This window comes from Talpa occidentalis, unplaced genomic scaffold, assembly GCF_014898055.3.
Source record: "Talpa occidentalis isolate TD23 unplaced genomic scaffold, MPIMG_talOcc4v2.1 talOcc4.2, whole genome shotgun sequence".
Taxonomy (NCBI): Eukaryota; Metazoa; Chordata; class Mammalia; order Eulipotyphla; family Talpidae; genus Talpa; species Talpa occidentalis.
In genome coordinates, this window is record NW_023602073.1 from 3,311,501 (window position 1) to 3,334,898 (window position 23,398).

The 23,398-nt window shown below is 43.2% G+C and overlaps 1 protein-coding gene across 7 annotated transcripts in view; it reads right to left on the reverse strand.

Moving 5' to 3' along the window:
* LOC119251631 (zinc finger protein 420-like) overlaps positions 1–23,398 on the reverse strand; it is a 257,400-nt gene that overhangs the window by 147,433 nt on the left and 86,569 nt on the right. The window contains exons 8-9 of one of the 7 annotated variants that reach the window (XR_008552955.1): positions 21,876–22,285; positions 16,505–16,545 (exon numbers count right to left, since the gene is read on the reverse strand). The exons of 2 other annotated variants lie outside the window; for them this stretch is intronic. Coding sequence is in view for 3 of the 5 variants with exons in the window: in XM_054698255.1 (XP_054554230.1) it covers positions 22,176–22,285 (110 nt within the window). In the remaining 2 variants the exon portion in view is untranslated. Of the gene's footprint in view, positions 1–16,409; positions 16,546–20,339; positions 22,425–23,398 lie in introns of those variants that run through there. 4 more of the 7 variants (XR_008552956.1, XM_054698260.1, XM_054698255.1 and 1 more) reach the window with 4 other exon arrangements.

Below are 23,398 nucleotides of genomic sequence, written 5' to 3' on the forward strand. Positions count from 1 at the left end.
AACCATCCTCACCTCATATAGTCACAATTGTTTTTTCCTTGGGATGTGAACTTTTAAGAGCATGTTTATCAGCTCTTCAGTATACACTAAACCACTGCCAACGATAGTCACCGTGCTGTTCATTAAATGCCCAGAACTTATCTATCTTATGACTTGTACCTTTTGATCATTACCATCCATTTTTCCCACCCCTAGTCAATACCCCTACAGCATTTGAAAAACTATGACAAGTGGCAATATCGGTGGGTACAAAATGGAAAATTGTTTCTATGTTTTCTTATATTTTTTGGCATTTTCAAAGTTGTGAACAGTAAACTATTTGTATCTGTTCAAAACTTGTTAGGGCATTATTTTACTAAACATTTCAACTATAAAGACCCTAATCAATACCCTAGTCAATACCCCTGGCAACCACCGATATTTTCTCTGTTTACGAGTTTGGGTTTTTTGGCATTCCACATTAAGTGAAATCATACAGTATTTATCCAACTATCCATAAATGAACACTTAGGTTGATTCCATGTATTGACTGTTGTAAATAATGATGCAGTGAACAAGGGGAACAGATACAGTGATTTCATCCATTTGGATATGTACCCAGAAGAGGAATTGTTGGTGAGATTGAACATATTGTATTTTTCAAGGAATTGGTTCATTTCAGGATTATCCAATTTGTGGACAGACTTGTTTATAGATTCTTCTCCTTCTCTTTCTTCTTCTGTAATCCTTTACAATTATATGGAACTTGTGACACTTTATTTTCTCAGGTTAGCAGACTGTGCCCTACTCTTGTCTTACTGAATCTTGTTAGAGCCTTATACATTTTACTGATCTTTTTAAAGAAATAATTTTTGTCTCCATTTATTTTTTCCATTAATTTCCTGTTTCCAATCTCACAAATGTCTGCTCCAGGCATGATTATTTATTTTCTTCTACTTGCTATGGCCTTACTTTTGTCATCTTTTTCTAGTTTCCTAATGTGGAAACTTGTATTATGCATATTACATCTTTCTTCTTTTTATATCAATTCAAGGCTATGAATAGCCCTTGGTACACTGGATTCTCTATATTCCACATATTTTGATAAGTTGTGTTTTCATTTTTGCCCAATAAAAACTATTTTACTTTCTTTTGAGATTTAATACACAACAATAAGTAAATAATTAAATAAGTAACTGGGGTGTAGGTCAGAGATGAGGGGCTGAGAGGATTCACCAGAGACAGAGTGGGGAGCAGAACAGGCAGAAGGACCAAAATACACTGCTGAGGGCAGTGGGGCACCACTGGAGAGGTCTGCTGTACCTTATGTGAGTTAACTCCCTGGCAGGGATGGAACTCAGCCCCATAGGGGTGATAGGGCTGAGATTAACCCCTAGGCCACCAGAATGGGCCCACCTGCTGTTGTTAGATGAAAAATTCTATAGCTATCCAATTAATTGACACTACTGTTGAGTTCCACTATGTCTTCACAGAGTTTTTCCTCTGGATTTGTCCAGAATGGGTGTGATGGGTGTAGAAATATCCAACTCTGTCAGTAGATTCATTTATTTCTCCTTGCAGTTCTTTCAGTGCGCTTGATTCTCATTGATTTTATGCAGTGAACTTTTCAATCTCAGACATAGCAATTTTCATCTCTTGAATTTTAACGTGTGCCTCTTTTATATAGTCTATAACTCCTCTTAATGTGGTCAATCTATTCTTCGGCTTCTTGAACACACAGAATTCAGCAATAATATTTGCTTTCATGTCCTAGTTTACTAATTCTGCCACTAATGTCATTTCTGGGTCTACTTCAATTGATTGATGTTTGTGTTTTCCTCTTTTTTAAAAGGTCTCGTAATTTTTTTTTAATTTTTTTTTAATAGAGGCATGTTTTATTTTATTTATTTATTTGTTTGTTTGTTTTTGTTTTGTTTATACATGCACTGGGTACAGTCAGAAGCGCGGGAGGGTGAGAGAATTCACCAGAGCCAGAGCGGGGAGCAGAGCAGGCAGAAGGACCGAAGTACACTGCTGAGGGGAGCAGCGGGCGGCAGGAGAGGTCTGCGAGCCATGTGGGACCCTCCTCTGGTGGCCGGGAGCAGCCGGGGATCGAACCTGCTCTGCAGAGGCTGCGGGCAGCTTCGCAACCCAGCGCTCAACTGCTGCGCCACCGGGGAGGCCCTCTAGTAATTTTTAATTGGATGGCAGGCATTTTAGATTTTCACATTGTTGGGTACGGTATAGATTTTTGTTTTTACAAACATTATTGAGTTTTGTTCAGAAACATGTTGAAGTTATCAATTAACATGTTGATCCTTTGGGGTCTTATTTTTAGGTGTTACTAAGTGGTAGCAGAGTTGATTTTCCTGAAGTCAATTTTCCCTCATGGTTATTTAGGTTGAAGATGTCAAGTACACATTTCAGAGAGTGGGAAGATCGTGTTGTCATTCTTCCATCTCATATAACAGTTAATCATATGAGCCCATGAAGAATGACACAGAGCAGTGTATTTCTGCAGACAGTAGTCCCCATTCAGTGTTGATTAATATTTAAATTCTTTTTTTAAGGCTTATTTATTATGCATACAAGAACTCGGGTACGGGTCAGAGGCATGGGGGCTGAGAGAACCCACCAGAGACAGAGTGGGGAGCAGAACAGGCGGATTGACTGAAATACACTGCTGAGGGGAGCAGCAGGTGAGACAGGAGAGGTCTGCTATGCCATGGCTGGGGACTGAATGAATGTAGTGCTGCAGTGGCTGAGAATAGCTTCTTAGTGGTGGCAACATAACCCCTTGCACCACCAAGGAGGCCCCCGACATTTAAATTCTTAATGTTTGACCCATGTTGTCATTTGCTTAATGCTTTGTGGTGGATAGATACAGCTAAAAATATCCAAAGGGCTGACTTGGATAACCTAGAAATAGATTACAATATCTAAAAACTGATTGATTTTTTCATACTGGTTAAAGTGCTTGACTCTTGCTAGAAGCAGATTTCCATGTTTTAAAAATAAAATGCAGATTTTAATATTGCTCTGAAATCTCTGACACTATTTTATATGCCAAATGTGCTTGCTTTTTATATGGCAAATTTCTAAAATTATTCTGTCATTTTGCAGTCAAGGATATATCTGTGTAGTGTAATATAATCACAAACTAGCTAAAGACCAGGCCCATCATGTCGTCCTATTATTCTGTATGTAGGTTTAGGTTACTTCTAATGAAGAGATTAATTCCACATATTCAAGTTAACAGATATTTATCAGGCAGGTTTATGGGATGGAAATGCTTACAGATCATCCAATGCTTACAGATTGGAGAGTGGTATGAAATACACTTGTAATATATTTTCTTAGTTATTTTTATCTGTTAGGCTTATAGACCTATAAATAAAAGTGGTGGGTTTCCCAAAGGAATTAAGATTCAGCTTATGAGTTTATTTTATGTAGCCTTCATTCTACCTGTACAACACCTCAAGTCCTAACACAGGCAAATATAAAGCAACATCCTATCTTATTTTATTAGTGTATTTTACAACAATTGTGCTGCTGCACCTCCCCCTGCAGTGACCTTTAGGGCTAATGGCTTTCACCAGGGTCCCTAGGTCCGGCTGGGCAAGGAACCAGCGCGCAGGGGAGTACAGCAAAGTTCCCTGAAGACATAGATGAGACAGACCTATCAAAAGATAACGACCACCAGGAGCCACCACAAAAATGCTGACCAAAAGGAGCCTTATCTCGTCTCCTCAGACCTACAAACTTTATCCCTTCACTCTCTTTCTAAAACTTCTTCCTTCTCCTCTGTAAAGGTCATTGATTGCTAAATTAAAGAAACATATGAAATCTAGTAACAAGGATGACTCAAATGAAACACCACTAAACCTTGTGTAACAACAAAATTGTTAGTTCAATAATTGCTCTGTTACATGTTAAAATTCCTTAGCTTTGATCCCTAATGAAAAAATGTTATTACATAAAAATAATAAGTGCACCTGTTATAATTAATAATGATTAAGGAATTTGGTGGTTAGCTAGGAGAAAATGTAATTATATAAAACAAAAGACAAAACTAATGGTCTGACTGCTTAGGAATGTGCCTAGATCCAAATGTAACTCTGGACATAAATCACTGCCTTGTCAATGATAAGTTAAACCTATGAGCCAACTGCTTTAGTTCACTGATAACCGATCCTATGCCTTTAGAAAAACATAGATACTGGCCACTAACTTAAATAAAATTACACTCAGATTTCCACTTTCTTGAGGTGTGTCTGTGTGTCATTTATTCACCGAATCCCTGACCACCCTGCGCAGTCTCTCAACCCTGAGACGGCCTCATCGTTCACTGCTGTGCTGGTCCGCGGCATTGTGCAGATATACAAGTTTCAGAGATCAAAAACACCCAAGGTCTTGAAGACTTTACCTTCCTGTAAAATGCTTTTTGAAACGTGGTTCTGTCTTCCAATCTAAAAACACAGCACTACCCTGGAAGGAACAAAGATTTATCTCTTCTCAATTTACAAGTAAATCCATTGTTAACCCACTTCACCTCTTGACCAGTAAAGGGCTGATTTATGATTGAAGGTCAATGAGTCTATCTGAGGCCATTTCTATAAGGTCAAGAAAAAAAGTACAGAAAAACTAGTACATTGTGCATAGTTTAATGCAAATTAAATGAACTGAGCTGCATTATACTATATCACATCAATCCTAAGGAACCATCTGACAGTGCAAAACATATGTCCATGGTGAGACTGATGCCAAAAGCAAGCAATTACTTATTCCTCCAAAAGAACCTAGGTCAAGATGATTGGCAATGGTCAGCATGGCACACTTGTCTCCTAATAATTTTGCTGAATTCCCATTTATAAATAACTACTTGTCCATTTATCTCCTGCATTTTCCTCCAATCAATTTTCAAGTCCATTTCTTTGTTGGCATGAATATATTATTCTATGCTATGGGACACAAACAGCAAAACCCAAATATCACATATGTCTTTATAACAAAAGAATGTTAAAACAGGGCCTCCCTGGTGGCACATGGGGTTAAGCGCCACACTATGAAGCAATCGGCAGCCTCTGCAGCATGAGTTCGATTCCCTGGCCAGCCAGGGGGCTACCCATATGGTGTAGCAGACCTCTCCTGTCCAGCCCGTTGCTCCCCTCAGCAGTGTATTTCAGTCAGTCTGCCTATTCTGTTCCCTGCTCTGTCTCTGGTGAATCCTTTCACCACCACCCGCCCCCCGCATCTCTGGCCTGCGCCCCACCTCTTGTATTCCTAAATAAATAAATCTTTAAAAAAAAATGCTGAAACAGATTGAAATAGGAAAACAGGTACATTTTAAGGAAACTTCCTTAAAAATGGAAAGTGCAGTGAGTGTGTGGAGTTTCAAATCCCACACTAATTATCCCTTTAAAGATTCTTGTTTCCTGGAATATAGAGCATAGTTGTGGTTTCTTAAGGATTTTTTTCTGGGATGTAGACCTCCTAAAACACCCTTCACTTCATTATTACTCTTTCTTAGTGAATAAACAGTCAAAGAACTAGGAGGCTCTGGATGTGACCATAAGACATTAGGATCAAAGGGATCTGACCATTTGGGATCCAGGGGGAATTATAGCGAATAGTAGCCTCTTCTAATGTAACCTGTCTCCAGTGCTGTGTGCCAAAACAACACGTGAGGGATATTGTGTGTGGTATCCTTTCCTTGCGGCTTTGTAGAGCACATTGACTTTAAAATGCTCCAAGAAATTCTGTGACAGAGAGGTCTATTCAAGCTTGCACAGTCTATGTTTCTGCACAGATTTTTGATGTTGTGATTGCAGTAAACCTCATTCACCCATTAGTAGTGCTAGTCTAATCCAAATTTTCTTAAAATGTGGAAATTGAGACACCAAAATGTAAGTGATTTAGCCATGATATCCCAGATTGTATCAAAGCTTCAACTAGACTTCGGATTTGTGGCTGACAAACTCATGGCACCTTGGGGTGTTCTACTGAAACCTTTGTGAAAAGTTTGAGATATAGTTAATATCAGGGAAAAATAAAGGAGAAGAAAAATGTCTTTGCTCAAATATTTAAAAGATCTCATTTGCCCCAATATGTTATTTTTCTTAGATCTATTTATTTATGCATATAATAGCTGGGGTGCAGGCAAGAGGTGCAGGAGGTGAGAGGATTCACCAGTCAGAGTGGGAAGCAGAACAGGCAGGTAGACTGAAATACAGTACTGGGAAGTAAAGGCAAGACAGGAGAGGTTTGCTGTGCCATGTGGGTCACCTCCCTAAGTGGGGATTGAACTTGTGCTGCACTGGCTGCGGATACCTCCATGGTGTTGCGACTTAACCCCTTGCACCATAAGGGTAGGCCCCACATCTATTATTTCTTTTTACTGCTATATGAAATGGCTCAAAACATATTACTTTATTTACCTTTGTCTTGTAATAAGGCATTCTACTTAAGGAATTAGCCAAAAACATGGATCATTCTTCTTTAAAGTTGGAAAATTTTAATTGTATATTCTTGTATTTGTCTGTTCCAGTGACCATGATAAAGCAACTCACACTGGGTGGCTTAAATAACAGATATTTGTTTTCTCAGCTCTGGCGGCTGGAAGTTCAGATTAAAATGCTGTTAGTGTTGGTCTCTGACAGAACCTTTCTCCTTGGCTTGGAGATGGTTTGCCTTACCACTGTGTCCTCACAGGGTATGTCCTTTCTTTGGGTAAATACTTGGCGTTTATTCATTTTCGATAGTGACACCAGTCCTACTGGATTTGGCCATACTCTATGACTTTTAATAACTTACTTACCCCTGCAAAGTTCTTACCACCAATTACAGTCACCCTGGGGACAGGGTTTTAACATATGAATTTTAAGGGGGATACAATTCGGCCCAAAACATTTCCAATCATATCTGTTACTTTTGTCTATCATTTGTGCTTTTGGCAAAACAGTTTTGTTTCATTTCTGACCTCTAAGGGCGTCCCACGTTAGCACATTCTTGTCCTTATACTTTTCATACATATTTTACCACTGAAAAACTGAAGTTGGGTGAATAGACCCAACTTCAGTCTTGATTTTCATTGTTTTAGAACTTATATTCCTGCACAGACCAGTCTCTGTCTCCAAGCTCTCAGTTTTGGAAATATGCCTCAAGCCATATGCTACTGTCCTTGAATATTTCCAACAATCAACTGCCCAAAATGCCCACTGCTTCTCTGATTAGATCCCTAGTCATTTTATAGAGTGGTTTCTGGGTCAGGATCCCATCTAGGAGGTGAACCTTTCCACTGGTGTCAGCCTGCTAGCCTTATCAACTTGTTCAATCTTTCTTTAAAAAGTAGTCAGTCTGCATGTTCTAGTCCCCACTCTGTCTCTGGTGAATCCTCTCACCCACCAGGATACAGTACCTCTGGCCTGCACCCCAGTTCTTAATAAATAAATGATTTAAAAAAATGAAGGGCCAAGGTGGAGGATGGAAAGCAAATTTGGTGGAGACTGTGATGTAGTACATAATACAGATATTCAACTCTAGTGCTGTCATCTGACCCGAAAACGATATAAAGTGGTAAAAAATGTTAATTCAAAAACATTAAATAAAAAATTGAAAATAGTAGATATACATTAGCAAGGAAATAAGCATAATTGTATTGTTGCTAACTTGACCAGTTCATCTGACATTCAGCAATAAAAGCAGAGTAATGGTAAGGTATGTGTTCAGTGAATGTCAATTCTGCTTCAGATTCAGTGGTTAAAGTGAATCGGACCAATGCAAAAGGAGTAAGTTGCATTCAATAACTTTATTTTATTTTTATTTATTTTTTAAAGATATATTTATTTATGCATAGAAGAACTGGGATGTAGGCTAGAGGTGAGAGGGTTAAGAGGATGACCAGACACAGAGTGGGGAGCAGAACAGGCAAACTGAATGAAATACACTGCTGAGGGGAGCAGTGGTTGAGACAGGAGAGGTCTGCTGCGCCATGTGGGTTAGTTCCCTGGCTGGGGATTGAACTCAGGTCTAGAGGTGATAGCACTGAGATTTAACCCCTACACCACCTGGGGGGGTGGCCTGCATTTGATAACTTTAAAGACAACCTTTACATTAGGCATCATGGCTGTGTGATTAAAATGACAACTGACATGTTTATGTGGTTTTGCAGTTATGCTTTTTAAAAAAATTCCTTCTCTCGGGCCTCCCCGGTGGCGCAGCGGTTGAGCGCTGGGTTGCAAAGCTGCCCGAGGCCTCCGTGGCGCCGGTTCGATCCCTGGCTGCTTCCCGGCCACAGGAGGAGGGCCCCACATGGCGCGCAGACCTCTCCTGCCGCCCGCTGCTCCCCTCAACAGTGTACTTTGATCCTTCTGCCTGCTCTGCTCCCCGCTCTGGCTCTGGTGAATTCTCTCACCCTCCCGCGTTTCTGACTGTACCCAGTGCATGTATAAAAACAAAAACAAAAACAAAAATTCCTTCTCATAATAATTTTTGCAAAGTGAGAAACAGACATAGGTAGTTATACAACTTGGCTAGGATCATGCAGCTATTAAATGATTAAACCTAACTTAAACCTAATTGATTTCTACTGAAATTCAATAATTAACTCATTCAACATTGACTGCTTGCCAAATGGAGATAGACATTAATATGACAATAAAAATAGACTGTAGGATTGCAAACCTGAGAATTATTTATGTTTCTATTAATTTAGGCTTTTTCGTGTATGAAATTTCACTTGCCATCCAATTCACCTGTTCATAGTGTTTAATAATCCATAAATCCAATCCATACTTAATATGACTACATTGCCTTTCTTTTCAATTAACAGTGAAATAAATAACAAAAATGCATACAACTAAATGACAAAATTCCTGTTTTTATCAGAAAATGTGTATTTCAGACAGACATAGCTTAGAAACCCCTCTAGACCCTGGTGAGAAGACAGAAACATTTATGGTGAAAAGTAGGGTAACCTATAAGGCTGTGATTGGCCAAGAAAATCAAAGGAAGATTCAGAATTTCAGCCATGGGAGGGACAAAGTAGTTAAGTCAAAGAGGGGCATCTCCTTCATAGGGATGGGCTAGAGACTGATACAAGGTTTTTTTTTTTTATGCATACCAGAGCTGGGGTACAGGCCAGAGGTGTGGGGGATGAGAGGATTCACCAGAAGCAGAGTGGGGAGCAGAACAGGCAGACTGAAATACACTGCTGAGGGGAGCAGCGGGCAAGGCAGGAAAGGTGTGTTGTGCCATGTGGGTAGCTCCCTGGCCAGGGATCAAACTTGTTCTGCTGTGGCTGCGGACTGCTTCACAGGTTGCATCTTAACCCCTTGCACCACCAGGGAGGCCCTGATGCAAGAAGTTTTTTTTTAAAAAGCATTTAGTTTAAGGTTTTTAGTTGCCTGTTGATTTTGATTTTTACTTTATTATAATTAGTCTTTTTCCTGATCCTTTATTTAGGTTTTCTAGGTTCCTGCTATGAGTGAGACTATCTGGTATTTTTTTCTTTCTGGCTTATTTCACTGAGCATGATCCCCCCTAGCTCCACCCATGTTGCTATAAATGGCATGAGTTTATCTTTTTTGATTGCTGAATAATATTCCATTGTGTATATGTACTACATACAGCTGAAAAGCATGAACCTATATACCCCAAGTCAGTTACAATGTTGTAAATTATTATCTTAATAAAATAATTTTAAAAAAAGCATTTAGTTTAAGAGAGAAGCTACTATAATGACTGACATTTTTTGGAAATAATTTATGCTGTTCACCATTAAGTGCCACTACAGTGGGAATTGAATCATACCATGCACCCAGTTTCCAAAAAACTATTCATGGCTTGAAACACATTTTAATTTTTGACTATTACTTTTCCATGTCAACCTAAGACTGTAGGAACAAGCTTCCCAAATCCAGTAAGGACAATAAATTCCAGAGCTAGATGTTGGTGTCTGCTATCGAAGGCATGGAAAGCACATGTCAGCGTGTATTCTTCATACCATCTGCCCCAAAGAGTACAAGAAACTCCCTAAACTTTCCTTCAGTACCTCATCACAAACACTAGATTTCACCATCTTGAATATATGTCTATTCTTTATACTTTAAGGTATAACATTCTTTAATTCATCACCTTTAATATTTGACTTTTTGTTACTTTTATAATTGTTTAAAAATCAAAAGTTATCTTCATTCTACTCAGGTGCAGCACTTGGATCTAAATATTTATTGTCTCTATCATTTATATTCATCAAAACATCAGCAGCATATTTTTTATATATATCTTTATAAGAAAAGTCTGAGTTTATCTGATCTTCTCACAATTGTCCCAAGCCATTGCTAGTATTTTGTTTCACTTATGGTTCTATGTTCAATAATATTTTAATGATTGGTAGAGGAATCATCAGCATATTTCTTTGTAATAAACTCCTCCTTTTACAAATCATCCATTCCATGCAATATTAAATACCTACCCTATGTCATCTATTTATTAACCATATAATTCAGCAACATGTTGATTTTTCCTTTTTCAAAGGAAATTTATTTTGTCTTGCTGCACGAGAATCAAGAAAGATTAAAAGCCTATGCACACAAGCAAATAGTTACCAGAAAAGCTTTTTATGATACATGATTCTAACATGCCAGAAGAAAATTGCATTGAAAATGATGTAGTCTATCACCCAAAGCAGTGATAGTGAAGGCAAAGATCAACAGCTGCGACTACATCAAATTAAAGAGCTTCTGCACAGCAAAAGAGACAATAACAAAAACAAAGAGAAACCCCACCGACTGGGAGAACATTTTTGCACACAACACTAATGATAAAGGACTGATCACAAAAATCTGCAAAGAGCTGATGAGACTCAACAACAACAAAGAAAATTATCCTGTCAAAAAATGGGCAGAAGAGCTAAAAAGAAACTTCTCTGAAGTGGAAATGCAAATGGCCAACAGGCATATGAAAAAATGTTCAGCATCACTTGTCATCAGGGAAATGCAAATCAAAGCTACCATGAGATACCATCTCACACCAGTGAGAATGGCACATATTAAAAAAACTAGCAACAACAAATGCTGGCGAGGGTGTGGAGAAAAAGGAACTCTCCTGCACTGCTGGTGGGAGTGCAAACTGGTCCCACCACTATGGAGAGCTGTGTGGAGATTTCTGGACCTACTAAACATAGAGCTTCCATAGGATCCAGCAATTCCACTCCTAGGTCTTTACCCAAAGGACACAGAAACATCCATTCCAAAGAGCACCTGCACCCCTGTGTTTATAGCAGCACTGTTTACAATAGCTAAGCTTTGGAAACAGCCCAAATGCCCAAAAATAGATGACTGGATCAAGAAGATGTGGTCCATATACACCATGGAATATTACTCAGCATTCAAAAAAGATAAACACATGCTATTTGCAGCCACATGGATGGCGCTGGAAGGGATCATGCTCAGCGAAATAAGCCAGAAAGAAAAAGAAAATACCGGATGGTCTCACTCATAGCAGGAATCTAGAAAATTTAAATAAGGGACCAGGAAAAAGAATAACTATAAGAAAGTGAAAATCAAAATCAACAACTATGAACCAGAGACACTCTATGGGGGTGGGGGGGCAGGGAGGGGAGGGACTGGGGTCAAAATAAGGGTATTGCAATTGTATGGGGAATATAAAAATAAAATTTATTTTAAAAAAAAAGAAAATGATGTAGTCTAAATAATAAGAAATACATTTGAAATTGAAAATTAAATATACTTTTGCATATTCTGATATGCTACTACTCTTGCCTCATTTGCATGCAAATAATGGTTCAACAGCTATTTTAATTGCTATATTCTCCCAAAAGCAAGGAATTTCAAAACATATGTATTATTTTGTATGGGGAAGAATGTTAATATTCACCAAATAATTACCTAATTTACATAGTGATTGGACTCATCTGCAATAAAGTATTTTTATAAATATACAGAGGAAACATTAGACGTTGTGAAATTTGACAAGTGAAATATCAAGCAAATCTAATAAGTAAAATTGTATGCAGCTGAAAGACTTCTAGTACATTATTTTTAATATAACTTTATTACTAATGTCAGAATAAGTCAAATCCTTAAGCATTCTGTGCATCATATTTGGTAGGTGAGTGGGGGGACTCCTGCCAGAGTCTCCTCATTTGTTTATGGCTAGTTTCTACCACTGCTAAAATACGCTTTTAAAAGCAAAACTGCAAATACTGATCAATCACTGAATAACCAGTTTGATGGCAAATGGCAGTGCGTGATACAAATATTACATTTCTTATAAAACTAGTAGTTCTCTGCCAAAGGCAGCAATTCAACATTTGGCCTTACATGAACAAGTGACAAAACTTCTGGGAACAAAAGGCTGTAAACATCCCTAGGCCAAGTCCTTTAGTGTGGAGATGTGGCCATTTAAGGCAAGAGCTAACTGGAGGATAGTGTTTTTTTTTTTTTTTTTTTTATATAGAGGCATGTTTTCTTTCTTTCTTTCTTTATTTGTTTGTTTTGGTTTATACATGCACTGGGTACAGTCAGAAGCGCGGGAGGGTGAGAGAATTCACCAGAGCCAGAGCGGAGAACAGAGCAGGCAGAAGGACCGAAGTACACTGCTGAGGGGAGCAGCGGGCGGCAGGAGAGGTCTGCGCGCCATGTGGGAGCCTACTCCGGTGGCTGGGGAGCAGCCGGGGATCGAACCGTCGCCGCAGAGGCCGCGGGCAGCCTCGCAACCCAGCGCTCAACCGCTGCGCCACCGGGGAGGCCCTGGAGGAAAGTCTTTTACTTTACAGTTAAAGATAACAGTTGAATGTCAGTGGTGAGCCAAGCTCCAAGTAGAAGAAAACTCTTCATAAGCCAGAAGGCACCATAGTCGACTCCTGCTAGTTCATTCCTGTTTATTTGGGGCTACTTGGTACGGAAGCTGTCAGAGGACGCATTCGAGAATAAATCGACAGCAGTTTTGTGACTGGCTGAGCTAGCTATAACCATCTTTGGCCATGCCTCCGATAAAATGTTGGTAACTCCTTCCAACTGCAAACAACAATCAGCAATCTTAGAGAGAAAGGAATTTTCCGTTAATTATTAAAGTTAGACGGAAACTAGGCCCAACGGAGCACTAACGTGTATCCCAAGTGCACTCGCAGTGAGTTTTTTGTATTAAAAAGTCAACTATCTGGGGCTTTATTCCTCCCATTTCTTCATCTACCTACTATACACGTTGCAGTACATAAAACTGGAATAAACTTACTAAAATATATTTCATGCTTCTCTAAAAGTCTATTTTCTTTCTATATACACCAGCCTCAAATGAGAATTCTTGTTTTAGACATGGAGCTCAGAGGCCTCGTGGGTGAAACCCCCCAAATACCATGGCTAGGTAGAGAAACCTAAAATGAAGTGCCTCTCGGCACCCGGCGGGGTGGCCTCTTCCCTCTTCTCTGCCCCCCCCCCTCACAGACCGAGACCCCTGCTGGGCCCCGCATCCTCCTCAGCCTGCTCCACCATCCACCTGCAGCTGCCCCAGCGCTGTCCAGGGACACGGTCCACTGTCCTCTGTCCAACCGTCCTCGCGGTTGGCACTTACACATCGTCTTTAACGATTTCTCACTGCAAGACACGGCTGGTGAGTACTGTCACACTCTAAGATTTCATCTGCATTGGAAAGCATCTCCTTAGGTCATTCCCCCCCTGAAAAAGACCGTATCAAGCAGTCTGCACATTCTAAATGCCAGCTCTCTGCAGGAGGATGGCACCATTTCATTCTTGTCCCGGGAAGGAGAGAGGGGATGGATCTCACCGCACCCTGGCCAACATGTCCCTCCAGGCGTGAAGGGCGGGGAGCACCCGGCCCACGAGAACCAAGGACTCGATAAAGGTTCGTTATAGGCAAGAAATATTTCACTCCCCGAGACGCTCAACAGTAAGCAGCCTTGGCTCTGGAGCGCAAATAAGGGAAACACTTAAACAAGCTGAGTTTCGAGGGGGAACAGAGGACTCCAGGAGGGAAGCGAGCAGAACGGCCAGATGCTCGCCGGCACACGGTCTCTGCGCCACACTGAGATCACAGATTCATGTTAGAGAATACAAATATCATGAGATATAATTTGTGATGTCAGTAGGGGTAGAAATGTTAAAGAGTGGAGTTTTGGTATGCAGCTGAATTTACATGGTTTTCACTTAAGAAAAGACTCTCATAACTTTTCAACATGCTATGGAATCCCCAGGAGAAAAAGATACTGTAAAATACATGGAAAAGAAATGAAAACAGAGACTGATGTGATGTGTACAAAGGTTGGATGACAATGCTTTACAATGTTTGTAAATAATATTACAAACCAGTATACCTCAATTACCATCAAAACGTGTGAAAATGGAGGGAAATCACCAACAAGAAAGGAGAGAGCAATTAAAGCATATAAGAAAAGGTCAAAAAATGTACAGTGATGCAGTAGGTTGGAAATGGGGTATAAAATGGCTGAGAATACAGCATCCGCAGTGGCGCAGCGGTTGACTGCTGGGTCGAGAAGTTGCCCGCAGCCTCTGCAGCGCTGGTTAGATCTGCGGCCGCCAGCGAGGGTCCCACATGGTGTGCAGACATCTCATGCCGCCCGCTGCTCCCCTCAGCATTGTACTTTCTCAGTCTGCTTATCTGTTCTCCGCTCTGGTTCTGGTGAACTCTCTCTCCCTCCCGTGCTTCTGACTGTACCCCGTGCTTGAATAAATAATAAATAAATCTTAAAAATTTAAAAAAATGAAATGACTGAGAATAGAGGAATCATTCTTTAATAAAGTTAACGCCTCCTTTTCAGTAATACTTTGGTGTAAATAAAAGTCCACAACACAATGACAAATGTGTCTGAATGAATTAAAAGTAACACCAATTCAATCTTACCTATATGACACTCCACATAGCCTTCAGCGCACCACGTGGAATGTAAGGTTGGAACTAGATTCTATGAAGACTAATCATGAAAATGGAGCCGTGTGGATCACTCTAATAGCATGATCTGAGTCTAAAGCATCACAGAATGAAAAGAATGACCCCAGAAAATAACAGAAAACTACAGGTATTGGGAAGTCATTGTAATATTACCTATACACTAAGATGAGTTCTGAAAGTGTGCCGCAAACAAAGACAGAACTCAATGCAGAAGATGAAAACAATAAAATCAAGGAGCGCTTCAAGGCCCAATTGCAACTGGAAGGAAAATAATGTTATAAATTCAGGAATCAGAGTTGACAAACAGGGGTGAAAAATAATTCGAAATGAAAGGTGTGGTATATAGACAGGATGAAATACTACTGAGCTATGAGAAAGGATACATCTGGCCATGCGCAACAACAGCAATGGAATCCTGGGGGAGGATTATGCTCAGTGAAAAGAATCAGAAGGAGAAAGACTTACTGGATGAATTCACTCCTAGTTGGACTTTGGAAAAACAAGGCAAAGAAACTGACAATACAAACCAAAATAAACTACAGAAATAGGACTGCAGAATGAGAGTACAAAGAGGGAAGGACAGTGGGTGTGGGTACACAAGTGGCAGGGGATTCAAAGATTTATGGAGAAGCCCACAATGCACAGGGGGTGGGTATGGTGGTGACAGACATCTGAGGATAGGAGAATCTATTCCCTGAATAACAAAGAGTGAGGTACACCCATGGTTCCTTGATTCCAAAAAAGTAAGCAATACTGAGAAAACATTGCAACAAAGCAAACTCCCCAAAACATGTGATTCAGAAAACAATACTGAGAGGTAAATATAAAGCATTAAACAATTACACTAGCAATAAGAGAGATCTCAGTTGAACAACATAACTTCACACCTCTAGGAATTAGAAAAAGAATAATTTTAGCTCCATATTGGCAGAAAGGAGGACGTTGAAAAAAATAAGAAATACATAAATAGCACATTATGGCCAAAGAGCAGGTGCTTTTCTATGAAAGGAAGTCTGGATTTTGAAAGATCAACAAAATGGACAAAACCTGGGCCTCCCCGGTGGCGCAGCGGTTGAGCGCTGGGTTGCGAAGCTGCGGCCTCTGCGGCGCCGGTTCGATGCTGAGGAGGGTCCCACATGGCGTGCAGACTCTCCTCCTGCTCCCCTCAGCAGTGTACTTCGGTCCTTCTGCCTGCTCTGCTCTGGTGAATTCTCTCACCCGACTGTACCCAGTGCATGTATAAACAAAACAAACAAACCAGCAAACAAATAAATAAAGCATGCCTCTATAAAAAAAAAAAAAAAAAAAAAAAAAAAATGGACAAAACCTAAGTTCAATTCAGTAAGAAGGAAAGGCAGAGGCCTCAAGTGTCAGAGAGAAGACGCCCCCAGGGAGAGCAAGACTAAGACTACAAGACAAAACAGGAGCATGTCTACAACCCCTGAAACAGAGCTTCCCAGACATTTAGGATGCTTTCCTGTGGACCACCTGTGTCCTCTGCTGGATTCATTCCACCTACCTAGGAGGAGGACAGGATTTGCACTTCTCTTCACATCCCAGGGCTCCATTTTTTTTGCTCCAACAAGATGACCAGCTCGCGCGTAGACACAGCAAGACCTGTTTATTAGGACAGGTGATATGAGAGGTCCTGGAGATTCTCAAATTCCCAATACAGTATTGTGTTCAGTAGAAGGGACAGGATAGAAGGTTCTGGAAAAGGATCACTGCTAATACTTTTTCTGACAGCACCTTTACCAGAAATCATTGAAATTTTCATATCCTAAGAATCATTTCTAGGCCTCTGAGTCCTAGCAATGTGGTAGAAGCCGGAATTTTGCTTGTAGCAATAACGCATAAGCCACATATTTTCTTGAATGAGCACTCATACAGAGAGCAGGCTGCAGATCATCCTAAGACAGGAGAAATTTAAGCCATGATGAAACATCATGAGACTTTGTTTCCAACAAACCCACACTGTTGTTCTTTAAAATAAGGGCCTCGGGCCTCCCCGGTGGCACAGCGGTTGAGCGCCGGGTTGCGAAGCTCCCCGTGGCCTCTGCAGCGCAGGTTTGATCCCCGGCTGCTCCCCGGCCACCGGAGGAGGGTCCCACAGGGCATGCAGACTTCTCCTGCCCCCCGCTGCTCCCCTCAGCAGTGTACTTCGGTCCTACTGCCTGCTCTGCTCCCCGCTCTGGCTCTGGTGAATTCTCTCACCCTCCCGTGCTTCTGACTGTACCCAGTGCATGTATAAACAAACAAACAAACAAATAAATAAGATATCAAATATGTTCCTCTTTAAAAATACAAAATAATAAAAATAAAATAAATAAAAAAAATTTTTTAATTAAAAAAAAATAGGGGCCTAAAAGTATCCGACAATTCTGGGCATCCCTGGAGCACATCCACACGCGGTACAGGAAACACTGAGGGCAGATGAGGAAATCTGGAGGGATATTCTCCTCACCCAAGGACACCACATTTCTGTAGGTCTCTAGCATCACGTCCCTGTACAATTTCCACTGCAGCTGCTCCAGGCCCTCCTGCTCCTTGCGTGAGAATTCAATGGGCACATCTCTGCAGGTCAAGGGTTCCCGAAATCAAAATATACAGTTACTACATGGCCACCAGCAGAACTCTAAATTGGACACAAGGTGAAAAGAGAGTTGTGAGGAGCCCCATGATGGCACAAGGGGTTCAGTCTCAGCACTATGAAGCTATGACAACCACTGAAGGACAAGTTTGATCCCTGGACAGGGAACTGACTCACATGGTGCAGCAGACCCTCCTGTCTCGTCCACTGCTCCCCTCAGAAGCGTATTTCAGTCAGTCTGCCTGTTCTGCTCCCCACTCTGTCTCTGGTAAATCATCTCACCCCCCACAAACCCTCACCTCTGGCCCATATCTCACCAATATATGTATAAATAAATAAAATAAATCTTTAAAAAAGGGGGGAGACCTGGTTCTGAGAAAGAAGAAAGCCCTTATGCAGTGACAACCATGTTTACACAGGAACAGTCTAATGCACCCACTGAGCCCAGAGGATCACATATGCCCACGAATCCACCATGGACACTATAATTTCAGTGAAATCAAATCTGGCCCAGGGCACATATCTGTACAACAAGAAGACAGGACAACAGGAAAATTCATAGTAGAAACGGAGATGAAACACTGAAAGGAAATTGTAGGTAATGATCAAATACTAAGCAAAGCGACAACAACAAAAACGATCATATTTTTAAAGATTTTTTTTATTTATGCATACAACAACTGGGGTACAGGTCAGAGGTGCGGGAGGTGAGAGGAGTCACCAGAGAGACAAAGTGGGGCACAGAACAGGCAGACTGACTGAAGGACACTGCTGAGGGGAGCAGCCGATTAGAAGGGAGAGGTCTGCTGTGCCATGAGGGCAGCCTCGTGGCCTGCCAGGGATCGAACTCGTGCTGCCTGGGTTGCGGACAGCTTCACAGTGCTGTGCTTAACCTTTGCCCCACCAGGGAGACCCCGTTCCCACAGCATTCATTAGACTCATGTATGAACCAGATATAATTCTCTGAGCTTTTAATATAATTCATCTTTTATGTGACCATTTCCTCAAACACCCACGAAATTACAGACCAGGGTTTTCCCTACAGATCTGAGCTAAAATGAATCAGAGAGGACCTGAAATGAATGAGCACAGCAGGTTTTGTAGCCGACAAGAACGGTTTGGTTAAAAAAGGGAAAGACACAGGAGACAGTATATAATGTTACGTTTCAATTACTAAAAATGGGACCACATACACACTACATGGATGAATGTAGGCTTGTCAACGAATTCAAGATTATTCAAATACTATGAAGGAAAGCGAGCTGTGGGTGATACTATGTGCATACTTCAAACCCACTAGGTACACATACAACGTGGAATCCATTATAATAAAAGCTGTTGTGCCCAAGATCAGCAGACTCGGCGAGCATAGCCTCCAAGAATCCAAAGACATCTGGTGTAAGTGCAAAAGGGAGTTTATTACGGGCTCGAGTCCGGGCCCTCGCCACGCACCGATGCAACGGCAGAGGTCGAGAGCCCCGAACAGAGGAAGCAGGGGTATCTTATAGGGTCGCGAGTGGCGCGAATTTTGAAAGAAGCTGGCAATTACTCATTGGCTACTACAAAGGCATTGTGGTGCGCGGATACAGTTCCACACTGATTGGACGGTTAGAGATGCTGTCCCATGTATGGACAGGACTGCCCTCATTGGCGGCTGGGGTGGTCTGCCTTTTCGTCACCAAGTGGAGTGAGGGTTGTGACTGCTGAAACTATCTCCGGAATGCGGCTGGACAAGGACTAACATAGCAAGGTGGAGGATATACAAAATGGCGAAACCTCGGCTAAGCGTGGTTCCACAAAAGCTACTGTTTTTGAGTGCAATTTCTCAAAAAAATGTTACATTATATAGGTTCAACTACTTTAAAATTTTACTACAATTCAATACATGATAACATTTTGGGTTCATTTCTCTGGAAGTATCAACAAGCTATGAGAGAGAACGTGTGTGAAATGACTGGCATTTCCATTGACATTCACACCGAAAGGAATGAAATAACTGTGACTGTACCATTCAAGTGAAAGAAGGAGGTGAGGGACCTGAACCCTGAAAATTAAAAAACTCTATTAAAGGAAATAAAAGACACAGAGAAATACAAACATGTCCCATCCTGCTAGGTGGGGAGAATGAACATCATAAATGGCCTTATTGTCTAGAGCAATTTACAAACTTATGCAATACCTACCAAATACCAGGGATATTTTTATAAGGAAATAGAACAATCCCCACATTTATATGAACCCACAGAAGGTCCCAAATAGCAAAAAATCTTGGGAGAAAAGAAGAAAATGTAAGTATCACATTTCGTGACTTCAAAATATATGTAACGCCAACAGTAATCACAACATTACTTTACTGGAACAAAACCAGAACTCAGAGCAATGGAAGGCAACTAAAAACCCAGAGAGCAAGTGATATAAATATGAAGAGTTCAATCTTGGACAAAGGAGCTAAAATCATACAATTCAGAAAGACAGCCTCTTTAATAAATAGTACTGGGATGGGCCCCCCTGGCGGCCTAGGGGTTAAGAGTCAGTGCTATCACGGCTATTCCAGGCCAGAGAGCTGACCCCCATGTGGGACAGCCGACCTCACCTGTCCCTCTCACTGATTCCCCGAGCAGTGTATTTCAGTGGATCTGCCTGTTCTGCTCCGTACTGTGTTTCTGGCGAATATTCTCAAGTCTGGAACATCTAGTCTACACCCCAGTTCTTCTATGCATAAATAAATAAATACATATTTTTTTAATATGGTGCAGGGGGCCTCCCCGGTGGCGCAGCAGTTGAGCGCTGGGTTGCGCAGCTGCTCTCAGCCTCTGCAGAGACGGTTCTATCCCCAGCTGCTCCCCGGCCGCCAGAGGAGGGTCCCACATGGCGCGCAGACATCCCCTGCCGCCCGCTGCTCCCCTCAGCAGCGTAACTCTGTCCCTCTGCCTGCTCTGCTCCCCGCTCTGGCTCTGGTGAATTCTCTCACCCTCCAGTGCTTCTGACTGTACCCAGTGCTTGTATAAACAAAACAAACAAACAAATAAACATGCCTCTATTTAAAAAAAATATATGGTGCAGGGAAACATGAATAATGACTTGCAAAAATAAGAACCAAGACCCATTCAAAACTCCATACAGAGCCTCCCTGGTGGCGCAACATATGAAGGTATCCATAGCCACTGCAGCATGAGTTCGATCCCCAGGTAGGGAGCTACCCATATGGTGCAGCAGACCTCTCCTGACTCGCCCGCTGCTCCCCTCACCAGTGTATTTCAGTCAGTCTGCCTGTTCTGTTCCTCACTCTGTCCCTGGTTGTGATACATATTGAATCATCTCACCCCCACACCTCCGGCCTGTACCCCAGTTCTTGTATGCATAAATAAATAAATCTTTAAAAGAAAAACTCCATACAGAAAACTAATTCCAAATGGATTAAAAGTGTGGACATAAGAGCCCAAAGCATGAAGCACTGAAAGAAAATGAAAGGGTACACTACAGGACATCTGCTGCAAAATGCACGAGGGAACACAACCCAACACCAAGGGAACCAAGAGCAAGTTTCACAAGTGGGACAACACCAAATCTCAAAGCTTTTAGAACTCAAAAGAAACCAGCACAGAAACAGAAAGGCATCCTACAGAACAGAACACACGCAACACATCTGACAAGGGGTTCATCCCAAAATTTGTAACGTTCCCACCCAGTGCGAAAAACCAACCTATGAGTCAATTGAAAAGGGCAAAGGAAATAAACCCTTTGCTAAAGAGGAAATTCCGAGGTCCAACAGACATAGGAATGTTCACCTTAATTTACTGTAAGAGAAATGCCAATTAAAACCACACTGAGATGCCACCTCAACACTTGAGAATGGTCCAAATAAAAAAGAGTGAAAAGAACAACGCTGGAGAGGGCGCAGAGAAAAGGGAGCTCTCACCCACGGCTGGTGGCCATGAGAGTTGGACAGTCCCTGTGGAAAAGGGTGCACCCCCGCACCTCTGGCCTGTACCCACCTCTTACACGCACACACAAATAAAAATGAATCTTTTAAATAAATCGAGCTTGAAGGGGAGTTCGGTATTTGGGGGAAATACACTCACTGGGCAGCAGGCTGAGCCACACAGCAGGGCTGCAGCAGACAGGCCCGGCACAGGAAGGTGAGGGGCCAACGGCCTCCCCTCCTCACCAGGGGAGTATCATGGAGGACGAAAAAGACAGGGGTTGCTGACAGGTCAATTTCCATCTGGTCATGACCAAGAGGCTGAGCTGACCCAGCACGGGCATTAATCGGATGCAGGGCTGTGAGCCTGTGTGGCCCCTGGGGAGGACACTCGCGGCTCTACGGGCGCCTCTGTGACAGGAGGATTACACTTACTGGGCGCTCCTGGGAGTCAGACGGAGGGGCTCCGACAGGCGGCGGGAGGGTGCCCTTTTGTGAGACTCATTTCCACGAGTAAGGGAACATCCCCGAGAGGAGGCGTCCAGGTTGTCACGTTGGAAGGACTTGTCCAAATGTCTCCGTTCCTTATCACAGGGGGAGGCGGCCCCTTAGGACCGCACCACTCGGACCCTTGTCGCTGGGCTCCCCACTGCCCCCCAGGGCTGATCCCCATCCTCTGTCCTTTCTCTAGGGTTGAAGATGTCCTTGCAGAGGGGCAGAGGCCAGGTTGGCGGGTCACTCAGTGTTCCTGGGTCTCCCCAGGTGAGCGAGGAGGTGTCCGTGTTTCCTCAAGTGCATTTTCTCCCTCGGATGCCCTGGACTCCGGGAAGGTCTCCATGGAGAGCCTGCAGGGTGGATGAGGTGACGTGTCCTCCTCCCAGGATCCCCACGAGCAGACCCGGAGGAGTTTACAGACGGGGAGACAGGGGGTGCCTCAGGGCGAACCCGAAGGGAAGGGCTGACCCAGGTGGGGGGTCCTCAGCCCTAAGGAGCAGAGAGAAAAGGGACCTTAAAGGATCACCTCAGGGCGAGAGGAGGGAAAGCCCGGGGAGACGAGGAAAGGGAAGTCGCTTGGCAGCGCCAGGGGCAGACCCGAAGGCACCCTGAGACCCCAGACCCTGTGCACCCTCCACCGGTGCTGCCATCTGCCGCGTGCAGGGCAAACACCCCCTCACGTAACAGCCCTGTCGTGGAAAACAACAGGGTTGGGGTGCAAGGGAGAGAAGGACAGAGTTAGACGGTTTGCAAGGAACCAAAGCCTCCCGGGCCTGTGGGGTCAGTCCCGTGACCCCCACAGTGATGACCCCGGCTTTGGGCATCACCTGCCGCGTCCTCTCTGCAAGTCCCCCCTCCGCGGGCTGTGGGGGAGAGGACACCCCTGACCTGCCCTCAGGCTCCTGAGTTTTAGGAGACTTGCTGTCGGGGTCTCCGCTGCCTCAGTTATCTGTTCTGAACGGACCTGCCCCAACAAGGGGCCTGAGCCACAAGGGGTCTCTGTCCCCCCCCACCCCCGCCTCTTTCAGTCCTGCCCACGCTGCAGAGTGATGCCCAGACCCACTGCGGGGACGTCCCCGGGGGCAAACACCTGCCCAAGAGGGCGGCTTCTGCACGGGAGAATCCAGCTCGCCAGGGAGGTCCACGGGAATGTGGAAGGGGAGACCCCAGCAGGCGGCACCTCCGGGCAGCCACCTGCAAGGGAGCAGAATAGCCCCCCCACATGCCGCTGTGGCCCAAGATTCAGTGCAGGACAGGCCCTTGAGAAAAAGCTGGGTCAAGAACACCAGCCCCCACCCCCCTGAAAGCAGGAGCTGAATCTCCCCTGCCCGGGGCTGCCCCAGGGAGAGGGGGGCTCACAGGGGTCTGCGGGTTCGTCTCCCCTGCCTGGGGCCCCGACCTTCCCTGGCTGCTGTCCCCGCAGAGCCTGCCCTGCCCCAAGGGCGGCGCCCCCTGGGGTGCGA